We start from the raw sequence: 21,474 nt of genomic DNA on the forward strand, positions 1-21,474 counted from the left end.
GAAGCTAGTGTTTCAAAAACTAACCTGGTTACTCATCTGAGAAATATAGGTCAGATCCAGTGGGAAGCCTGCTAATTTAATGCCCATGCATCGATCCTAATAATAAATTAATCATCCATGTATGTCTGGTACAGATATAGCACTGTAGGTTTTATAGAGCTGCCCCAAAAACTGCTCACTGTAAAATTAGATCAAAGAGTTAAAGTGCTAATGGGAGATGGACCTGTTCAAAAAAATTTAATCTATAGCCACTCATCTGGAAAATAAGGTCAAATCCAGCATTTGATGCAATTTTGATGGTGTTCGTCCCAAAGATCCATCATCCATGGAAGTTTCATCCAGATAGGGCATGTAATTAAATGGGGATGGACTTTATTCTTTCACCAATACCAGTGGGGGGAAGGGGGGTGTTACATGTAGCATAAGCTCATCTTGATTTAATTAATTCATGATGACAAAGCAAGATAATAAAAAGACATTTTTTTAACATATTATTTCAAATCAAGAGATGTACCTGTGGACACAGCAAGTAGTGGTGATTATACTTATTTCAAGCAACTTTTATAATTTCTCATCAATCTGTGGTCAGTATTCATTTTGGGGGGAGAGACTACATGTCCATATTTTCAAATAATTCAGGCCAAGCTTAAAAACTTCTTTGTTTGCAGATGCCGACCTAAAATTTTTAGATTGGGTAGGTGGGTAGGCATTCTTTTTTTTTTGGAAAAAAATGTTTCAGATTTTTGTTAGATAACAAATAATAGAGCATAGAGCTATTTTCATAGGCCTATAAATATGAATAAGCTCATGGCAACTCTTGTTATAAACCACTGATTGATAAAAACAAGTCAAAAATTGAAAATGAAACAGTTTCAATATGCTGGAAATTCGAAAAAAAAAAAAAAATGAATTTACTAGATGCTAAAGAAAAGTTTGGATCGAGTGCATTTTCAGTGGGTCTGTAGGCAACTGCAAACAAACATTTTTTTTATTTTAGGCCTAAAGAGGTTAACTTTCCTTAGCTTTTGAGCACATTTTTGCATGTCTTGGCCTCTATCTAAAAAATTCTATATAATGGTTTAATTCTTACAATAAATTTGGATCCTACAATGTTATTTTAATTTTTTTTTAAAAATTGAAGAAGTCCAGTACTATAAATTTTTTGAGAAATTTTTGATAACCTCATCTCATTATTGCCTTTCCTTTATTATCTCCCCTTAGAAGGGGAACTGGCCACTCATTTGAACGATTATAGTTTAGAACCATGACCCTTTACCCAGAAACATTTTGTGTCAGCTTTGTTTAAACTGCTCTGGTGATTCTTGTGGAAAATTTAAAATACAACAAAGTTTGGAGGTGAAAGGGCAGACAAATAGACAGATAGACAGACAACAGGTGCTCAGAAAAGCTAGCATACTAGTATTTCATCCCAGATGAACAAAAAAGATACTCTTGGGTTTTAGTGCGATATGAAAATAATATATTTTTGGTACTTCTCTGTTGCATCCTGTCTACAATTTCAAAGTATTTGCAATCAAAGTTCTCAAAGTTTTTGGGCTATCTTGAGTAAATGGTTACATCTTAACTGAAATTAATAGGTGTCCTACTTTGGTTCACAGAACACTACAAAATTGTTGATTATTAATACTTTTTCAAGCCTCACTGCATACATGGTGAACAGTACTCTTATCAATGGAAATTTACAATTTTCATTAATAAGTGTTTAAAGACACTGTTTTACATTGAACCTACAATATCTGAGGAAGCTATATTATATATTGATAAGACTAGGGACTAATTTGTTGCTCTTTGGGAGATTTTTTCCTTCACATTCCAATGTAAATCTAACTTCTATTGTCACCCTACCAGGGAGTCAAAATTAAGTTCAAATATGTTATAAAACACTAAATTGTAATTGATATTTTTGATATCAGAGGTTTAAGACAAAGCTTATCTAAAAAAAACTGACAAATATTCATACACAGTAAACTTTAACATGACCTTTAGTCTGCTTTGACCTGTTCGTTGAATGTTACCGTTGAGCCCATTTCAACGTTGGCTAAAAAAATGTTTTAACTTTAAATACAAATTAATTATTTGCAGATATACCTTCATGAGCAGCTCGGTTTTTCTAGAATCAATGAGATGGCGGGAAATGGCTATGCACCCGACCATGGTATCAAAGGTGTGTTTGAGAACACTATTCACGAAACCGGAAGTTCAAGCAATCACGCATGGGCCATGGATCAAAAGATGAAATCAAGCATGAAATTAACACTCAGTGGCGGATCTTGTGAAATGAACCAGACCCCTCGATCAGGATCTTATATCTTGGCCTGGGAAATTGAATTACGGCATTTTATACTTCTTCAGCATGTTCTGTATAAAAACAAAATCAATTGTCAAAGTTGGATCAGTCATGATTTTTTTGTCTAATTCCAGGCCACAGAGGTAAGGTTTGTAAGTTGAAGCAAAATAAATTAAAAAATACGACTTTAAGGTTATTTTTAAACGTTTCAATCTGGCAAGTTTCATTTCACAAATGATAACTAAAATGAAAGAAGTATTTTATTTAAAACACACCTCCATCCTAAAACAGATGGAAGACCTGGCATACCCGTGATTTAAACGCACAAATCTCAAATTAATTACACACACTGGACACGCAGAGAGAGAGAGAGAATACGAGGGGAGGGGGTACATGTATATATATAATTATATATATTAAATTATTGTTGTTATCAAGGTCCATTCATCCGTTCGTCTGTTACACTATCTTCTGCATCAAACCCTTCTTACATTTTTTGAAAGTAGTATTCAACTTATCTTTATGAATGGTGGTGTTCTTCAGATAATTATGTACTGAGGTTTTTGAATTTATTTATTTTTTTTTTTTGAGGTTAATTGAGTGTGCAAGGGGGGGGTAATTTTTTGAGAGAAAAAAAACCCACCTCAAGGGGTTGTAACAAAATTTCACATATCTTTTTAAGGTATTGTCCGGAAACGACAGCTAGTGCATGGGTCTTTTGGGGGACCATAGAGAGTTGTAATATAAACTTTCATTGCAAAGACTCAAAGGCCTCTTGAGATATCATTCGAAAACGAAATAGTTACTTACAGTTATCATTTATAAATTTATGACCTTGACCTTTTAACCTCAAAACTAATAGCTAGGTGACTTCTTTAGGCCATGGGGGGTTGTGATATAAAATTTCATTACATCTTCAGATGTCTCCCGGAAACGATAGTGATACACACAGACAGAAATACAGCTATTAATAAACAGTCAACTGGCAAATCCTAACAAATATCTCCCATTTTTAATGTAAGCGGGGAACACAAATCGAATTAAAAGGTGTTTCCTCTTTTCATGTGGACAAATTTGTATAAATTTTGCTCTAAATGATTTTAAAAAAAGGTCTGCTAATAATCAATGGGCAACAAGTAATACCCATGAGAATTCTAATAGATTGTTGGAAGACCTTGTTGCTGAAAACAGAATCGAAAATTTCAATCAGAAAACCAAGTATCCTGGAGTACTTATGTCTAGAATCAGAATATTTCCAGGCAAAATAATTTGCAGATGACCAATGACAAGGTACATAAAATTATGAACTCAATTATTATTAAATTATTAATCAATTATTATTAAAGAGACAGCTGTCTATGATTTCAAGAAGCCTGAACTTTAATCTATTGTGGCAAATTTTTATATAAAATGTTGTTGAGAAGTTGTTCGTCGTGATTCTGTTGATTTTGAAAAAAAAAAAAATTCAATTTCAATTTTTTTCCCCTTCTGTTCTTTTGAGTTTTAAGGTTACATGCATCCACATCTGATTGGTACCACTTCTCTAATACATAGTTGTACAGTACTTAAGGGGCTCTCCTTCACTGCATGAGGACTTGGTACGAAATTTACTATTAGTGTAGTCTTTTTTTGCATACCAAAATACTTTACCTTATGACTATGACCTTGGCGTTTGACCCAGTTAAAAAAAACGTTATCTTGGTCAAATTTCTGAAAGGTTGGTGTTAGCGCTTACGTATTTCACAAATGTAGTACTTGTGACATATTTTCACTTGGTTGCATCTGTTTTGACCTTTGTCTTTGACCTACTTTAAAGAAACTTTTAACCTTAAATGATGCTAGGACTCTCATATTTGTCTGTGTTTATCTCGTGACAAGATCTTCTCTGGGCAGCCGGCACCATTAAATGACCATTTCACTATGACCTTGATATTTGACTTAGCTAGGGAAGACTTTATCCTTTCACCGTTTTTTCAAATGTTGTTAATAGAGCAGTCACATTTCACAGATGTATAAGACAAGACCTTTCTTTGAGTACCAACATTTTTTATCCTTTGGCCAAGGAGTTTGATTTGAATTTTTAATAAAATAAACTTTAACCTTCATTATAAGCTGCCATAGGGACATCAGTGTTTCTGAAACACATCTTGATTTTGTTTGTTTGCAATCAATGGTGGCTGAATAATTAAAAGACATAAAAGTTCTAGACTTTAACTTAAATATGGTGTAATAAAAAAAAATAAACTCAAATTCTTATAAACATTTTGCAAATACATTTTCACTCTTAGCTATTTTACCATATTTCTATTTATTCAACCAGCTGATTGCAAAGAAATCAAACCATATTTTATAACAAAATTTTCTGTTAATTTCATATTTAGGCCAATAGTTCTCAAGATGTCCATCAATACATGTAATAATAAAACACAACAAATGTCATAAACACTTTATTGTATATGTGCAGTTTATATCATAATACTAACATCGACCACTTGATATAATTTAAAGTTATCAACAATGAAAACATCAGTAAATTGTCTGTATTGTAAGTAGTTAATTAACCGGTTTATGTCAGCATTTCATAAGTACAGTATTAAAGCTGGACTGCATTTAATAAGTAACTGTTAATTGATGAAAGATTCTGTTCTTACTTTATACGAAAAAAAAATCATCTGACTTGAATTTATTCTGCTGAACAGTTATGTATATCCTTACAAGATCTCTGCTTTATTTCTTTCAAATTCAAAATTGTTTCAAGATTCACATAATTTAATAATTTTAACAGATTGTCATTTAAACATCTACCAGAATTTCCTCTAGCTTTGTCCAAGTAAAGATTTGAGGTCTTTCAAAAGCATGGTTCCTATGACCATTTTCTCACAGTTAACAGTAATGTTTGCAGATTCCCCATCAACAGCTACTGACACAAGCACTAACACCCCCTCCGTCATGGTTTTTGCTGCAAATCGATAGACCGTGTCTGTTTCACTTGAAGGAACTTGTAGCATATTAGCTACAGTTATTACACTGGTGACTATTGACTTGGAGTCTGTTTTGTTCTCTGGCAGTTTCACTTTTCCTGTGTTTTCTGTCATTCCTTTCAATTTGCCTGTCGAAAAGAAAAAGTAAAATATGAATATCCATTAATCTTATCAAAATGTAATGTCATAAAACCCTTAAGTAGTTACTTTGCACTCATGAACTACTTTTAGGTCTGTAAACCTCTCACCCCCTTTCCAAGATGCCTTAACTGAACAGGTTAAAAACTAATGGTTCCAGTCCTTGTAGTCCTTATAGTGTGCCATGAATGATTCTTACAAGAAAATTCTATTACTCTCAGGACAATAGATAGATAGGTGCATGGATTGGAAATGAAAACATTTACTACACGAGTAAAAAGACCCAAAAAGACACCAATATAATACTTTATTATATCTTATAAGTAGCAGTTCTTGTGTAAAAAATAGTTATTTTATCACATCCATGTTTTTAAATCACATCATACTGTTATAAAATCATTACCTACATGCTCCTTAATCTAGCTTAGAATCTTTCATTTCATATCGTTCTAGACTTTAACTTGTCCATACCTTGTTGCTGGTTGAAATCTTGAAGCCCCATAGTATGAGGCTGTAGCAATTCTCCCACAGGTGCTGTTATGCTGACATTAAAAGTTTGTTCTAAAGTACAAATCGCAAACTTGGCTGGCTGAGTGGTATCATTGAAATTAATTGCCATCAGTACTGATGTAGACGCCCCAGTCCCTAGGGATGCTACAAAATACAATACAAACACTCCTTACAAATTGCACATATTTTTTAGAGTTATTATTTTTAGAAGGCTAGATTTATCTTATAATAATAAGGGGGCCTGAAAACAGAAAGCTAGATGATTTTCTCTGATAACAAACTTACCTATTTCTGGGAAATCCTGAATTTCCATTCCAGGTTGTAAAGTCTGAAAGAGTACAAGACAAATAAAAATCCTATCAATAAATGTCTTATTTCATACAGCAATTTCAGGATAAAAAAAATTATGTAAATTATACCAATATTTTTTGAAGCCTTATAAACCCTGACCTTTTTACCTATTTTTATGGCTGATAAGGGTTTATCCCCATGGTTTGTTAATGTCAATTCTATGGAAACCATTTTGGGTGAAAAGACAGAAATAGTCCTTGTGAACTTGTAAGTAATCCCCAGTCCATTGCCTGTCATCCTGTTGAGGAGTTCATAGGACTTCAAGGCAATGTTCATGGGCTGAACAAACTGCAAGAGAACAAAACACCATATAAATATACATACGATGTATAGTAAAACATGGTTATAGCAAACAGGCTTATAATGAATGAACTCCTACAGCAAAGTGATTTCATCCCCTGTGACTTTATCATATATCGTAAACTTGATGGATAAAACGAATTATGTTTATAATGAAACAGAAGCATGTTTTACTGTACATGTATGCAAAAGGAAATAAGTACATATATACTTTGTATCAAGAAATCTTACATTAGAGGGGCTGCCAGACTGTGTTGAACTGATGGACAAGTTACTCATGGCACTGGCCATGCTGGGGGTCAGAATATCACCTGGTGTACCCCCACCACTGGTCACTCCATTGGTGGATCCAACTTTTTTCAAAGAAAATCAAGTTTTAATGTCTCTCATATCTAAAGCATAACACTAATTCAGGTTATACAAAAAGTTTTAAAAATCTATAAGTTGGATAGAATAGTAATACTGCACTCAGAGCTAGTTTTAGTCCTTGGATAAAAATAAAATTACTTACACAAATCTAAATCCAAAAGTAAATCTGCGTTATTCTGTGATGCAGTCTCAGTAGCCTTGGTTGTTTTCTGAAAATACAGAGCAGAGTGTGATACATATACCTATAAAAGTCAACTCAATTTTATTAACTAACAGGATTGTATTCATCTTTTCTATTTAAACAAGCCCATTCCTCTACTTGCCTTTTTGCCAGGTTTGGCTTTGGGTGGAGGCTGTTTTTCCTCCTCACTTTCCTCTGAGGAGCTTTCCTCCTCTGAGGACTCCTCCTCCTCTTCCTCCGATTCACTCTTTACAACCTTGGCTGTCTTCTTAGTTACTATATTTTTCTGAGGAACATCCGATTCCTCCGACTCCTCTTCTGACTCCTCACTTTCCTCTGAATCTGATTCCTCTCCACTATCCTCTTCACTTTCCTCTTCCTCATCTTCCTCCTCAGAATCATCACTTTCCTCATCAGAGTCTTCATCTGACATTTAAAATGGTATCTTTTTATCAAATGCATTATCAGACTTACATTTTTTTCACAATTAGTATACAAATCAAAGAATATTCTAATACATTGGTATGTACTTAAATGTTTAATTCCACAAGAAAAAGGTACATACCTTTATGCGTATTATACACAGTATTAAATTTATTGTGATAACTTCATTACAAAGACAGAGATGAAACTATTTTTTTTTAAACAATAATGCAAAACAAAACCTTAACACACCCTCTGAGCTTGATTCTGTTTCTGAGTAGAACCCTTTCTCCTTTGTAGGCTTCTTTCTTTCGGTTTTCCCTTTGACCTCTGGGACGGGAAGTTCCACGTTCCTGACAGAGGCGTCGGGGGCTTCCTCTGGCCACTCTGGTAGGTCTTTGTACCCTGTGGCTCTGTTGTTCAGGATGTGTGACAGTGTTCCCAGCTGATAAACGTCCCTATCTGAAAGAATAATTTTCCCAGTGTAAATATGGCAAAGAAATTTCATTTTGGTTCACAGCTACATGACTGTGTTTTCAATTTTTCAAAGGAAAGTTCATTATTCTAAAAATCTTATACAAATCCTGTAAGAAAACTTTTGACAATGTTCTTGGTAATAAGAAAGCAAAAATGGTTTCGATGACTTCCTTATCACAGAATTTCATAATACAAACACTCAAAAGTGTAAAATTATATTGATGCTTACCTTCAAATTTAGATTGAAGTAAAGGAGCTGGTTTTGTAGCCAGCAGTATTTTCTTGGCATGCTTTGCCAGTGGTCCTTTCTCGGCTGGCATTATCAGCTGTCTCAGAAATCGTGACCGATCCCTGATATCGTAGTTTTGGTCATACTTGGCCAGGTTGAAGATGTACTGACAGAGAAGACGAGTCTGTTTGGAGTTGGTTATACAGAGTTTGGCTGCTAAGTTAAGAATCTGTAATTTGACTATATCCTCCTGCAAAAATTATGTTGAAATATGAATACATATTCAAAAAATTCAAAATATTCAAAAAAAAAATCTTGAAAGCTTCACCATCAGTTTACAATAAGAGATATTTTAAATTTTTTTATATTAAAAATTCCTACAATGTCTTTTTTCAGTTTATTTACAGTACAAAAAAAATTCCTGTCTTGCAAATAACTTTTTTGTCCACAAAAATCATACTGCTCAAGTCCTACTACTTTTAAGTTTTCAACTTTAAATCTACAACATGTATCTACCTCATTAATGAAAGTTTTAGCCATTTTTCTGAGCACATCAGGTGCTATTTTTGGCACCCTCTCACTATATTCTCCAATCAGCCACAGAATACTGGCTCTCGCCATGGGAACGGTAATCTGGTCTGCCATCTTGGCCATGTGTGTTATAATGTCCTTGTGTTCAGAGGACTGAAAAAAATAGTGTGTACATATTTACACTGAACAGCACAAAACTTCAAAGTGTCCATACCACTTAGTCAAGATAAAGGATGGAGGTAACCTCTATTTATTAAAAGTTTCCAATCCAAAGTAATTTTTACATGAAAACTGAGAGTCATACATGGCCTAGCAGTATTATTTTTCCAGGATCAACAATATTTATTTTTTAACCATATCTTTGAGCAAATGGCCTGGAAATCTTGAGTGGTTTGTATGGTGAAAAAGTCTGCATATTGACAAAGTTTTGATCCACATAAAATTGTATACGTATCAAAAATATTGAGTTTTATTCTTGCCCTTTGACAAAGTGATCACAATAATTGTGTCATCCTCTAGCTATTCTATATGTACACATAAAGTATGAAGTACATGTATATAGGATTAACACTTAACAAGTAATACTGCATCGCATATATGTGCATCGATGATATCTGTTACAATTTTCACACAATCTAAAACACAAAAAGGTGTCTTTTTTAACCATCCTCCATATGTGTAGTAAATATGAAGTCTATAACCCCAAAAAAGTACTGAAATTATATTGTAACATGAATCTACTGATATTTAGACAGACCCGGTGATTACTCTAAGGTATTTCAAGTAGTAAATATGAAGTCTATAACCACAAAAAAGTACTGAAATTATATTGTAACATGAATCTACTGATAAGAGGGGTCCTAAGGTATTTCAAATAAATGTACAATGATTTATACAATGAAACTAACTTCTTGTGTATGCAGCAAAAATATACAGAAGAGAGAATAAGATGTGTTTCATATAAGAATACTTTAAACATAATCTTGAACAATTAAAATATGATATATTGCATGCAAACACTTTGCTCCACAATTATTAAGAATGACAACTTGATTGAATTCTTATTTTTGTTGATCTGAACTAAAGCAATTTTCAAGCGTAATTAGAATGAGTTTTAATTCAAAGCAATTTACAATTAAAATCAATGAAAATCTCTCTTAAATACATTATGTATGAACCGGCCTTGCCTTCCTAAATCATCCTGTAAGCATTTAATCTACTGATAATTATATCTACTTAAACATAAGCATGACCTAATTGGGTCTGAGGTATTAATTCCAGTAATGTATATATTAATCAGTATATGTTACAATTTTCAGTATCCATAAATAAAAATGACTTTCATCATAAAAGAAGTGGGAGGAAGCATGCATGATTTTCTACCCCTCAACCACATAGACATATATGTATGTACCGTCTTGTGCTCCTTTTCTTCCGACTAAAAAAATATATATATCATTCAGACTAATGAACCATAATAAATACCAAAAATCTACATGTAAAAAGAAAAAAACGATTTTGCTCTATTCTTTATAATATTCAAGATGAATACAGACCTGCCTACCTCAAATGATTGTAATCCATAGTTTTCTACCAATATGTCCATCAAATTTCACTTTAATACGTAAAGTGTTCTACTTTCAATTCAGAAAATACAAAACAGTAACTAACTGATGTACCCAGTATATACACTTGCCTTAATATGATACTTGACATTGATTCGACAAAACAGGATATCGTCGCAGATAGAAGGGCAATTTTTTTTATCATTACTTTGTTTGGTAATTTTAGTCTTGGCATTTTTACAAATGCTTGTTCTTTGGACAGCTAAAATTGATATAACTGCATGACAATTTTCTATCTCTGAAATGTCTGTACTGCTTTGTTACAACGCGAAATGTAATAAGAACGCGAAATGTAATAAACCTGGATTAATTACATTTTGCGTTATTACAATTTGCGTTGATCTCGACGCAAAATATAATAACGCAAAATGTAACAACACATTTTGGAGAATTATTACATTTCGCGTTATTACATTTTGCGTCGAGATCAACGTTAAATGTAATAACGCAAAATGTAATAACACGATTTTTGGATTATAACATTTTGCGTTGTTACATTTTGCGTCGAGGTTAAGCAAAAGGCAGAAACGCAAAATGTAATAACACATTTTTTCGTCTGCCAGATTGAGTACAATTTTCAGTAGTGCAACCTGGCCCATTCAAAGAAAAAAACAAACGAAAAAAAAGAAAACAAAAAATATTTCAATTTTTTACATTTAATATTTTTTTAATGTATTGATTTAATTAGTAACACGGCGGTTGTGACCGTTCGGCAGGGGATGCTCACTCCTCCATGGCACCTGAACCTCTGATGATTCGGAGGTCCGAGTTTGCTCTGCTCTAATTTTGTATATTGTTTAATGGACGTTGAGATTGAATACTGTTCGTTATTTCCATATCCTTCATGTATTCTAAATCAGTTTAATAAATTTAATGCATTATAATAAAATGTGTTTCAAATTAGAAACGTGCATCTGTGGGCAAGGTTGTTTGAGGTATTGACCTGTGCGCTTTTGCTTTTTTATAGACAATTGCAATGAATTTAAAAAAAAAAATATTCATTTCTACTACCAGGATCTGGTGTAAATGTATAGCGAGAAGGGGTTTATTGACAATAATGATACCATACTGTTCCATGCAAATCTCCAGCATTGCAGACAAGCAAAATCAAAACTCTCTCTCTCTTCATCCTATATTAAAAAGGATTGCTTCTGCATGTTCACAGTAATAACATTATAAACATACGAAGTAAACATCCCCGACTTATCCCTGCCCCTCCGATCCTCGCTTGACACACACACATACACTTCTTTTCATTTGTTAGGTATACGTGCCGAATATGCATATCAAGAGCTTTTAATGAACCTATGGTCAATCTTTGTTAATCAAATATGTTTTATTGGTTAGAAATTTAATAAGACTATTAAAAATATGCCAATCAAAGTTAAATTAATTCCTTTATTATTAAGTACAATGTATTCAATAAATATAGCTAAAATCAGAGTCAGAAAAACGATCCATTTTGATGTAGTTATGTCCAGAAAAAGCCCTAACTTGGATCTCATTGTTTTAGTTCAAACTATATTTACAGCGCATTTTCCATGTTGGTAACATGTATATATTTAAATCAATTTCATAATCTTTTTCTTCAACGCAATCAAAAAATATAAATTATATTTTGTTTTATTACATATTGCTTTAATACATTTTGCGTTGTCTTCAGTGCAAAAATATAATAACGCAAAATGTAACAACGAAAAGGCACGTTATTACATTTTGCGTTGATCTCGACGCAAAATGTAATAACGCAAAATGTAATAATCTAAAAGTTGCGTTATTACATTTTGCGTTATTACATTTTGCGTTGATCTCGACACAAAATGTAATAACGCAAAATGTAATAATCCAGGTTTATTACATTTCGCGTTGTTATTACATTTCGCGTTGTAACACTGCTTTGTTTTTCTTAGCAATAACTTACAAGAGGCCCAGGGGCCACAGCGCTCATCTGAGCACACCGGCTAGGAAAAAGCAAATATCAGATCAGAAATGAAAGTTTACTGAGTTTGGAGGGGGGCTTAAATCTTAACCCCCCAGGGGGTCATGATTTGAACAAACTTGAATCTACACTACCTGAGGATGATTTCATATAAATATCACTAATCATGGCTTTGAAGTACTTGAGAAGGAGATTTTAAAAGATTTTTCCTATATATTCCTATGTAAAACTTTTAACTGCCATTATGGCCCCATCCTAGCCCCGGGGGTCATGATTTGAACAAATTTGAATCTATACTACCTGAGAATGATTTCACATGAGTTTTATCTTTCCTGTCTTAATGGTTCTTGAGAAGAAGATTTTAAAAGATTTTCCCTATATATTCCAATGTAAAACTTTGATCGGCCATTTTGGCCCCACCCTACCCCCAGGGGTCAAGATTTGAATAAACTTGAATCTACACTACCTGAGGATGATTCCACTTGAGTTTCATCTTTCCTGGCCCAGTGGTTATTGAGAAGAAGATTTTTAAAGATTTTTCCTATGCCAACTTTCCCGATTTAGGCGGGATCCTCCCGATTTTACCCTTTCATCCCGCCTTCCCGATCGGGAGAGAAAAATTACCCTAATTTCCCGATTTGAAAAAAAAAAAATCACCTTAAAATTTCAGATTTTAAAAGTTTCCCTACCGCTGAATTTTGACAATCGGGATAACAATGTCAGACTTGTATATTCAATGCACACAGATAAGTTTCATTGTTTATTTAACCAGATGTTAATTACTAATTAGCCACAGGAAATCACTTCACGCATGAACGCACGCAGTTGTCCAGGTACGAGTAGCTTATAGCTTGGGGCAATTTGGGTATTATCTTGTCAGTTTTAAGGGGTATGCAAGGTGAAACACATCTAGATTAACGTGATAACTTTAGTCATTTTATTAAAAACATAAATTAAAGACAATAAAATACTAATTAAACCATAAAATCGGAATCCAAAGAGATCGTTTTTTTTGAAAACGAAAGTAGAAAACTACAAAGCATAGCTGATGATTTTATCTACCTATAATGAAAAATATTTCTAAGTTGCCAATTAAAATATTATGAAAAAATTAAGATGAAACAATCAAGTGTATTTCAATTAGAATTTCTTTTCCCTCCCTTCTCCCAAAAGTAATGTGCATGACTGAAGGAAATACCCAAATGGCAACATCAAGCCTGACGAATTTCATGACTGTAAAAAAAAAAAAATTTTCTTTTACATAGGTGGTATAAATTTCTGTATATTTAATATCTAATTAGAATTTCTAATATATATATAAAAAATCTCAAAAATGTTTCCAGAAACAGGATTTTAAAGTATCAAAACCTCATATTTTTTAGCCTTTGAAAAAATGATTTAAAAGTTGTAAAATTTTCAATTTTTCACTAAATTATGTGTTCTGGTAGAAAAAAATGTCGTTTACATATGTAACTAAATACCCCTTCTTAAGTGAAAGAGGCACCTATTTTAGCAGAAATATTTCAATTTTGGAAAGAAAAGCATTATTTTTGTGTTAAATTAATTCTTAAGTTGTATTGATAAGTAATATCAATATTATAAATTAAAAAAAAAATCATTTCATAATCATTTAATTTCACGACAAAATGTCGCGAATTTAAACTTTGAAAATTGTCGTCACGCGCTAAATCCCCCATGGGAATTTTCAAAAGTTGGCATGTATGTATATATTCCTATGTAAAAATTTGATCGGCCATTTTGGCCCCACCCTACCCCTGGGGGTCATGATTTGAACAAACTTGAATCTACACTACCTGAGGATGATTCAACATGAGTTTCATCTTTCCTGGCCCAGTGGTTCGTGAGAAGAAGATTTTTTTAAAATGCCATTAATTTTTCTCCAATTCATAATTATCTCCCCATAGAAAAGGGTGTGACCCTTTATTTGAACAAACTTAATTCCCCTTCACTCAAGGATACTTTGTGCCAAGTTTGGTTGAAATTGGTCCAGTGGTTCTTGAGAAGAAGATGAAAATGTGAAAAGTTTACAACAACAACGACTACGACAACAACGACAGACAACGGACAAATTTTGATCAGAAAAGCTCACTTGAGCCTTCGGCTCAGGTGAGCTAAAAATTAATATAGTTACTGTGGATATTCCAAAATAGGAGGATTTGGCTTTTAAATCCTAGGACATATTAAATTGAGGAGACAAAAATGGTAAAAACTAAGGATAAATCGGTAAAGTAGGCAGGTCTGCAAATTGACTGCAAATTGCAAATAGACTGTTAAAGCTCTCTCACCTGCATCTGCAGCAACTTCTTGATCACTACAACACTTTCTGCAACAACGCTTTCTGAAGAATAAAATCAAGCTTACAGTTGTACATAACAATAATATCTTGTTACAGAAATGGCAATTAATCTCTCTCCAAAATTTCAATCAAACAGAGAAAAGTTAATAACGTAATCTATAACAATATTTATATATATTTTTTGTCTTGCTTCTGTTATTACAGTGAAATACAAATACATTGAACATGAAGGATAAAGAAATCCTGTTACTCCCTCAATATAGAATCATCCAATAAGCCTTACCATCCCTGTTGGACATTAAGTGGACTAATCCATTGAGGCAGGTATCAGTAACTTCTGCAATATTGCTGGCACATCGGCCAATGGCTTGGATAGTGGCAGCAGCAAACTCCTTGTCAGTACTTGTTACGTAAGTCTAAAATAAGCACAAGATTCAGTTGAAATTAAGATCTGTAAAATTGAAATGTACATGTATGAATTAAATAACTACTTGGAAAATAAAATCATTTTGCTGACTTTCTTCATAAATCACATACTTGCAACATATCTACGACACTTTACCTGACCACAATCAACACTCATCACAGTAAATTTGCATGAACATGTAACTTGTTGGATATTCATGTACATGTACATATAGTTAGAAGGTAAAAACTGAAAGGGATATTCACTAAATGTAGAAAAGAAATTATACAAAAGAAAAAAATGAAATCTGACCTGAAGCTCTCTGAGGATGATTGAAATGTTGGTCTCTGTGGCTAAGCTGGTCAAAATTTCCAGCTGTAAAAATAAAATAAAAAGGGTTTTATACTCCCTTTGTGAATGAAATCTCAGGTGAGCACAGACAATAAATTTTGACTTTTTATTTACCTTGAGCAGTTTAATATGGGTTGGATCACTTGACCTCACATAAAAACTCTTTAGAAATGGTTCAAACATGTCCTAGAATTCAACAACATCAAAATGTAGGTTATCAAATAAATATAAACAGCTAGATGATAAAGCAAAACAGTGAAGACAATCAATAAGTCAATATTTTGATATTTATCATCCTTTTGTAAAATCACAGTATAAGAAAATTCAAGTAAATAAAGACAAAATTTTTCTATACTGCAATGGTCCCATTCAATTTCTACAGCAAATAACATACCATATTGTAAAATATTTGAAAGAGCTTACTTTTCTTGCAACTGTCATTGTGGCAATGTTGCTCAAAACAATATACTGGACCTCCCTGTCAAAAAAGAAAAAAAGAAATGTGTTTAAAAAGATATAGAAAAGCAAGATTTAAGGTTGTGATTCAATAAAGTGATATTGTTGAAATCATACTTGTGTCCCCTTAAAAGACGAATCAATGCCTTGGCAACCACTCCGACCTCTGACCTTGGTGCACAGTGATAGTACAGCTGGGCTACAGACATCACAACCTTAAGAAAATTATATTAATAATACAATTCAGATTATCTTCACACTTTCCAATTACAATGCAAAAAATTTGATGAAGTACAATGCAAGTCATCAAATAGGTTCAATTTTGCTAAGTTTGTAATGATAGGTAAAAGACTTAAGAATAAAAATAGAAATGAAAGAGATAGGAACCATAGACTACATTTCATTTTTTTCACATGGGATTAAGTTAAACTATGAATGCGGTCACATATAAAAGATACCTTAAGTATCCTTAAAGCATCCTTAAAGCAAAAGATGTCATAAAATTGCATTTAAAAAAGCCTGCAGATGGAAAAATTCTGCAGAATTATGACTCGTAACAGTAATTTATTAAGCCAGTGACCTACAGAAGCATTGCGGCTATTGAGTAATGGCTTGGCCTGTCTGAGGAGGAGGCGATGATCGGGGTCCATCATGTAGGGCTTTTTCTTGGGATCTTTTTCATTGTCCTCTTCATCCTTTTTCTCATCCTCATCCTCCTCCGATTCATAAAAATTCTTACTTTCTTCTCCAGTCCCCTGAAAATGAGAAAGGTGTACTTTAATTGTTGAAGTAAAGGCAATGCACAGAAATCATTTGACAGAAAAATTGGGCATTTACAAATTCACAGAGATATTATTCAAGTATACATAATTCTACACAATGTAAATGCAGTTTCTCCACATTTGTGTAGAATTTAACTTTCCCAACACTTGGGAAATTTCTTAACACTTTCCCCACACTTGTAAGAAGTCTTAACAATTTCTCATATTAACGCCCCACTTATACCTAGACTGGATGAAATACATACATCCTGATTGGGCGAGACAAACTGGGTCCTTGCGTAGCGGGTCATCATACCAACAATGACCACCTGACCCCACTCCTCAACATCCACCAACAGGTTGCACAGCTTTCGAAAGTTTTTGTGAATCAGGTCAATCCTCTCTGGACACACCTCCTCAAAGGCCTGAATGGCACTCCCAGCAACAAGCTATAAAAAGAAAGAGCTCAGCTAAATTAACTCAATAAAATGTCTATATATAGTTACATGTATACGCAAGACTTTTAGATTAAAAAATTGTAAATTTGAAACATAATGACATTTCTATACATGCAGATATACATGTAATACTTACTGTTGTTTTGTCTGCCAGTAATTTCTCAATGACCTCCACAAGTTGTTCCTTACTCTCAGGGTCAAGGCTAAATAGAAATTACAGCTTAAAACACATGTACATGTAAGTGTGACTGATTTGCAATATTCAGTGCAGCTAACAATTGTCTAATAAAATACTTAATAAAAAGAATGCTTCCTGAGCTCAAAATGAACCTTTTAAAAAATTCTACTGACAGACTTTCTTAAACCTCACTCTTAATTTACAACAACAAAAAATTATTCATAGAGAAAACTAAGCTAGTAATGCTATCCAGTACCTGTAAAGCTTTGGTATTGCATGGGCTGCTGTCTTTCTGACATATGGCGACATGTCCATTACAGCTTCCTTGATAGCCAGCATCATAATCGGGGAGATCATGAGGACACGAATGCTGGAAAGGACCCTCAAAGCGCTGGCCCTAATCAGCTGATTAGGGTCTTTTAAGGCTCGCTGGAATGTGCTGATGGACAGGAGGGCCAAGTCTTGCTGCTCCTCGGCGTATCTTGTCAGGTAGACATAAACAAGTTTCTTGACCTGCAATAAGAAAAGAGGACCATGGGTCACAATCAACTCTCATCTAAACTATGTTTTCCTTCCTAATAAATGATTTTGTGAATGAATGTCCTTACTGTAGCCCAAAACTAATGCATGTTTGCTATATCTACAGAATATCGACTGATTGCACGTTTAGAAATTTAAGTTTTCTTGATATTAGGGAAATTTGTACATGCATTCATAAAAATTTAAAGAAAATCTCAACAGAACCTTTGTCTAAGGTGAACTGAAAATATGGCTGAAATTTCTTGAAACTAAAATCCTATTTTCATAAAAAATTATCATATTTCCTTACCTCCAAGTTTTTTGAGACTACATTTTTCACTACTGCAGGGAACAAATCTGATGCATCTTTTCCTTTTGCTACCATCTGTCAAAGTATTACATTTAAGAAGTCATACTATTTGGAAAATGAAACCAATAATAGAAATTACTTTTAGGAATAACACCTATGATTGCGACAATTCCCACTGCATGCATTTGACTTTTTGGTAATATAAACATTTCTGTCTTCTGACACATGTCAAATGACCAAAAATATCAAATTAGTCTTACAAAAGATGTAAACATAATGATGTAAACAATACCCCAATGATTCTTTTCATGGCATCTAACTTTAAGTTGTCCTTATTTCCATCTAACATTGCTTTAAGATCTTCATGCCTGAAAAAAAAAACCCCTTATTATATACACTTCATTAACATAGTTTACTGCATGGAGTTGAATGTAGGAGTCAACATTTTCTTCCCATATCCTTCAGTACTACTCTTGTAATATTTGATGTCCATTATATTGTACCAAAAATTGGTTCATTTCTATACCACATCATAGAACAAATTATTTGAAGCAGACAATTTATGACCTTGAGTGACTGGTCCTCTTTGGCATCAGAGGTTCACACACACATATTTATGAATTTCTAAAATTTTATGACTTGATATTTTAGTTGGATTTCAAACTTTTCAGTGGGTAAAAATGATGTTTATATAATGGGAAAAAGTGAATCCGGCAGAGAATTCAGTTGATCGTAACAACTGGTTCAAGGCCTCCAATCACTTTGTGTGGCATTGGTCTGAGTTTCAGAAGAAATCGTCAACACAAAAAAATTAGTCTCGAAAAAGCTCACCAAGATAAGGGATAACTGTGCAAACTCAAAACATTGGATAAATGATTTCAAGTGGTACCAAGAAACCATTTTGGAAATATTTGCTGAATTGGCTTTGAACAATACTTTTAGTAACACTGTTTGTATCTAATGCTGCATTTGTCTCATTAGTCAAACCAATCCATAAATGATTAATCAACATATTTTATCCTTGGTTTTCGACACCATAAATGAGATATTTATAACTAAATACTCTGATTCTCTTGAGTTTGACGTCTAATACTAGGAACAACTGTTAGAAATGCCAGAAGACCAATTAAAGTGACTGTCATGTGAGGCTGACAGTGACAGGTCATGTTTCTGCAATTTCTGTACCGTTTAAAATTCTCATTGAAAAAGCTGTTGCTTGCAGGATCATTAGAAAAATCTCCCTCTCCGCTGCCAGTAGATGGGGGTTTGTCATTACCAAACCCAGTACCACCCAACTGAAAGCTGTTGGACGTCATCTTTCAGAAAGCCGCAGCCGTGGCAGGTGTTCCCAGTTTTTTCAATGGCTTCTGCTACAACTTCCGGTTAAGAGGTGCGCTTGATTTGATGACGACGATTGGCCAGTTCGAGGGTCTTTTTATAGCAATTTTTATCCCCCGTATTACGGTAATTGAAGATTCGGGGATATATTTCTTTGCCCTGTCATTTCGTCTGTCTAACGTTGTAGTTTGATCCACTTTTGCAAAAAATTACCAGACTTTTAAACATGCTTAATCCATGGCCATGGGAATATAGGGGCTTTTCTTCCGGATTGATAAGTAATTTAATAAACTAATAAAACTTTGAATCTGCTTTTTTAAATAAATACACTTAAAAGTGTAAAAATGTTAATGTAAAGATTGTGAAACTTGCAGGCAAGAAAACCACGTTTAAAAAAGACGTACCATACCTATACACATAAACTCTTACTCTACTTTTTTTTTCTTGCCTGAACTTGAGTGTCAGAATCTTTATATGAACAACTTTAAAAGAGTATTTATAGAAGATTAATTTTTTTATTTAATTCATTTTACATTTAACAATCCGGAAGAATGCTATGCTTTTGCATGAACAGTGCGTTGGGGATAGAGCTTCATATTCATTGTGTCAAGACCTTTCAATGCATGGTTAAATTCATTTTTGAGCAGATCACCCTGACCTTGGAGTTTGACCCACTTAAAAAAAATTAAACTTAGACATAACTTTTGAAAGTTAGTACTAGGGCTTTCACATTTACTAGTGACACGAACGTTCCTTAGGATACCAACATTTCACAGGTACTTGTGGACAGGACCCCCCCCCCTGATATTCAACCCCGGGGCTTATTTGACAATTTTTTCACAACTGATATTTAGTACACTTATTCAACATGTTTGCAAAAGGAACAAATCGTCAAAACCCCAAAATAATCGCTCCACAAAAAAATATCCCCCTATACATTATCTCTTATAATGTATGGTATTTTTTTTTTTTTTTTTTTGTGGAGCGATTATTTATTATTATTATTAACAGGTAAATTTTTCTTCATACGGCATTTCATCCCACATACTTGTAGTTTGGCAACCATGATCAGTTCACTGCGTTTACAAATTGAAAATATTTCTAGTACCACAACGTTTACAAATTGAAAATATCTCTAGTACTAGATCATCTGTAATTCCTAACCAGAGGCGGATCCAGGAATCCTGAACTGTTGAAAAGGGGGGACCCGACCAGTTTTGGGTGGGGGTAGGGTCCCAAAGTCACATCCAAATAATTATGTATAGTTTGGACATCATAGGGACTCCGTCCCCTCTGAATCCCCATGATCAGTTCACTGAATCATGGTTGCCAAACTACAAGTATGTGGGATGAAATGCCGTATGAAGAAAAATTTACCTGTCCTGCTTTGCGTTGGTTGCTACACCCCCCCCCCCACACACACACACACACCCCATTTGGGGAAAGGGAATCTATTTGAAACAACATCAAAAGCTCATTTTTCAAGTTAAAGGAAAACAAAGAATAACGCTAGAGTTGTAATAATATTCTTCTCTGGACATTTAACAAAGAAGTTCTTTTCTGTCTTATATATCATGTTGTTGTTTGGAAAAGTATTTTTCAGTTTTCAAGATGTGAGTTTCCTTTGAAACTTTTTTGAATAATTAGAACACGTGAAGTTTGAAAAGCCAGGAACATGGGGAAGAAATATATATTTAGTTATTTACAAAAATATATATAACCCACTCTTTCTCCACTGATGTTCACTAAATATCGACATGTATGCATGGGAGCTTTTAGTTTTGACTGATCAGACTGTTGAGTGTGGCATGACATGGAGAATCCATACGTTTCTGGATAACTAAAAACTTAATCATGATAATGGTGTTTAGCTATTTTTAATTCACATAAAAAAAGAGTGACATAGTGTCATAATCATATTTCTTTGATGAGTAATCAAACGCACCAGGTATTTCTCTAACGTTTTCTTTCCAGTACAATGACAACTCTAGAGATTCACGAATGTATTCAAATGATGT

At 33.6% G+C, this 21,474-nt stretch overlaps 1 protein-coding gene across 1 annotated transcript; it reads right to left on the minus strand.

Moving 5' to 3' along the window:
• Nucleotides 1-4,740: 4,740 nt before the first annotated feature.
• Nucleotides 4,741-19,493, minus strand: LOC134278802 (AP-3 complex subunit beta-2-like). The gene is made up of 23 exons (XM_062761082.1): nt 19,304-19,493; nt 18,411-18,486; nt 18,119-18,193; nt 17,546-17,802; nt 17,248-17,314; nt 16,920-17,102; nt 16,477-16,647; nt 16,010-16,107; nt 15,860-15,914; nt 15,551-15,622; nt 15,398-15,460; nt 14,963-15,095; nt 14,669-14,721; nt 8,784-8,951; nt 8,268-8,517; nt 7,814-8,023; nt 7,281-7,564; nt 7,100-7,166; nt 6,820-6,941; nt 6,388-6,576; nt 6,223-6,265; nt 5,899-6,081; nt 4,741-5,417 (listed from the first exon to the last, which is right to left on the minus strand). The coding sequence occupies exons 1-23, from the start codon at nt 19,432-19,434 to the stop codon at nt 5,125-5,127; spliced, it is 3,243 nt and encodes a 1,080-aa protein (XP_062617066.1). The 5' UTR covers nt 19,435-19,493; the 3' UTR covers nt 4,741-5,124.
• Nucleotides 19,494-21,474: the final 1,981 nt, after the last annotated feature.

The sequence above is a fragment of the Saccostrea cucullata genome, unplaced genomic scaffold (genome assembly GCF_032062105.1).
Source record: "Saccostrea cucullata isolate Sc308-1 unplaced genomic scaffold, CSIRO_AGI_Scuc_v1 ctg491, whole genome shotgun sequence".
NCBI classification, from domain to species: domain Eukaryota; kingdom Metazoa; phylum Mollusca; class Bivalvia; order Ostreida; family Ostreidae; genus Saccostrea; species Saccostrea cuccullata.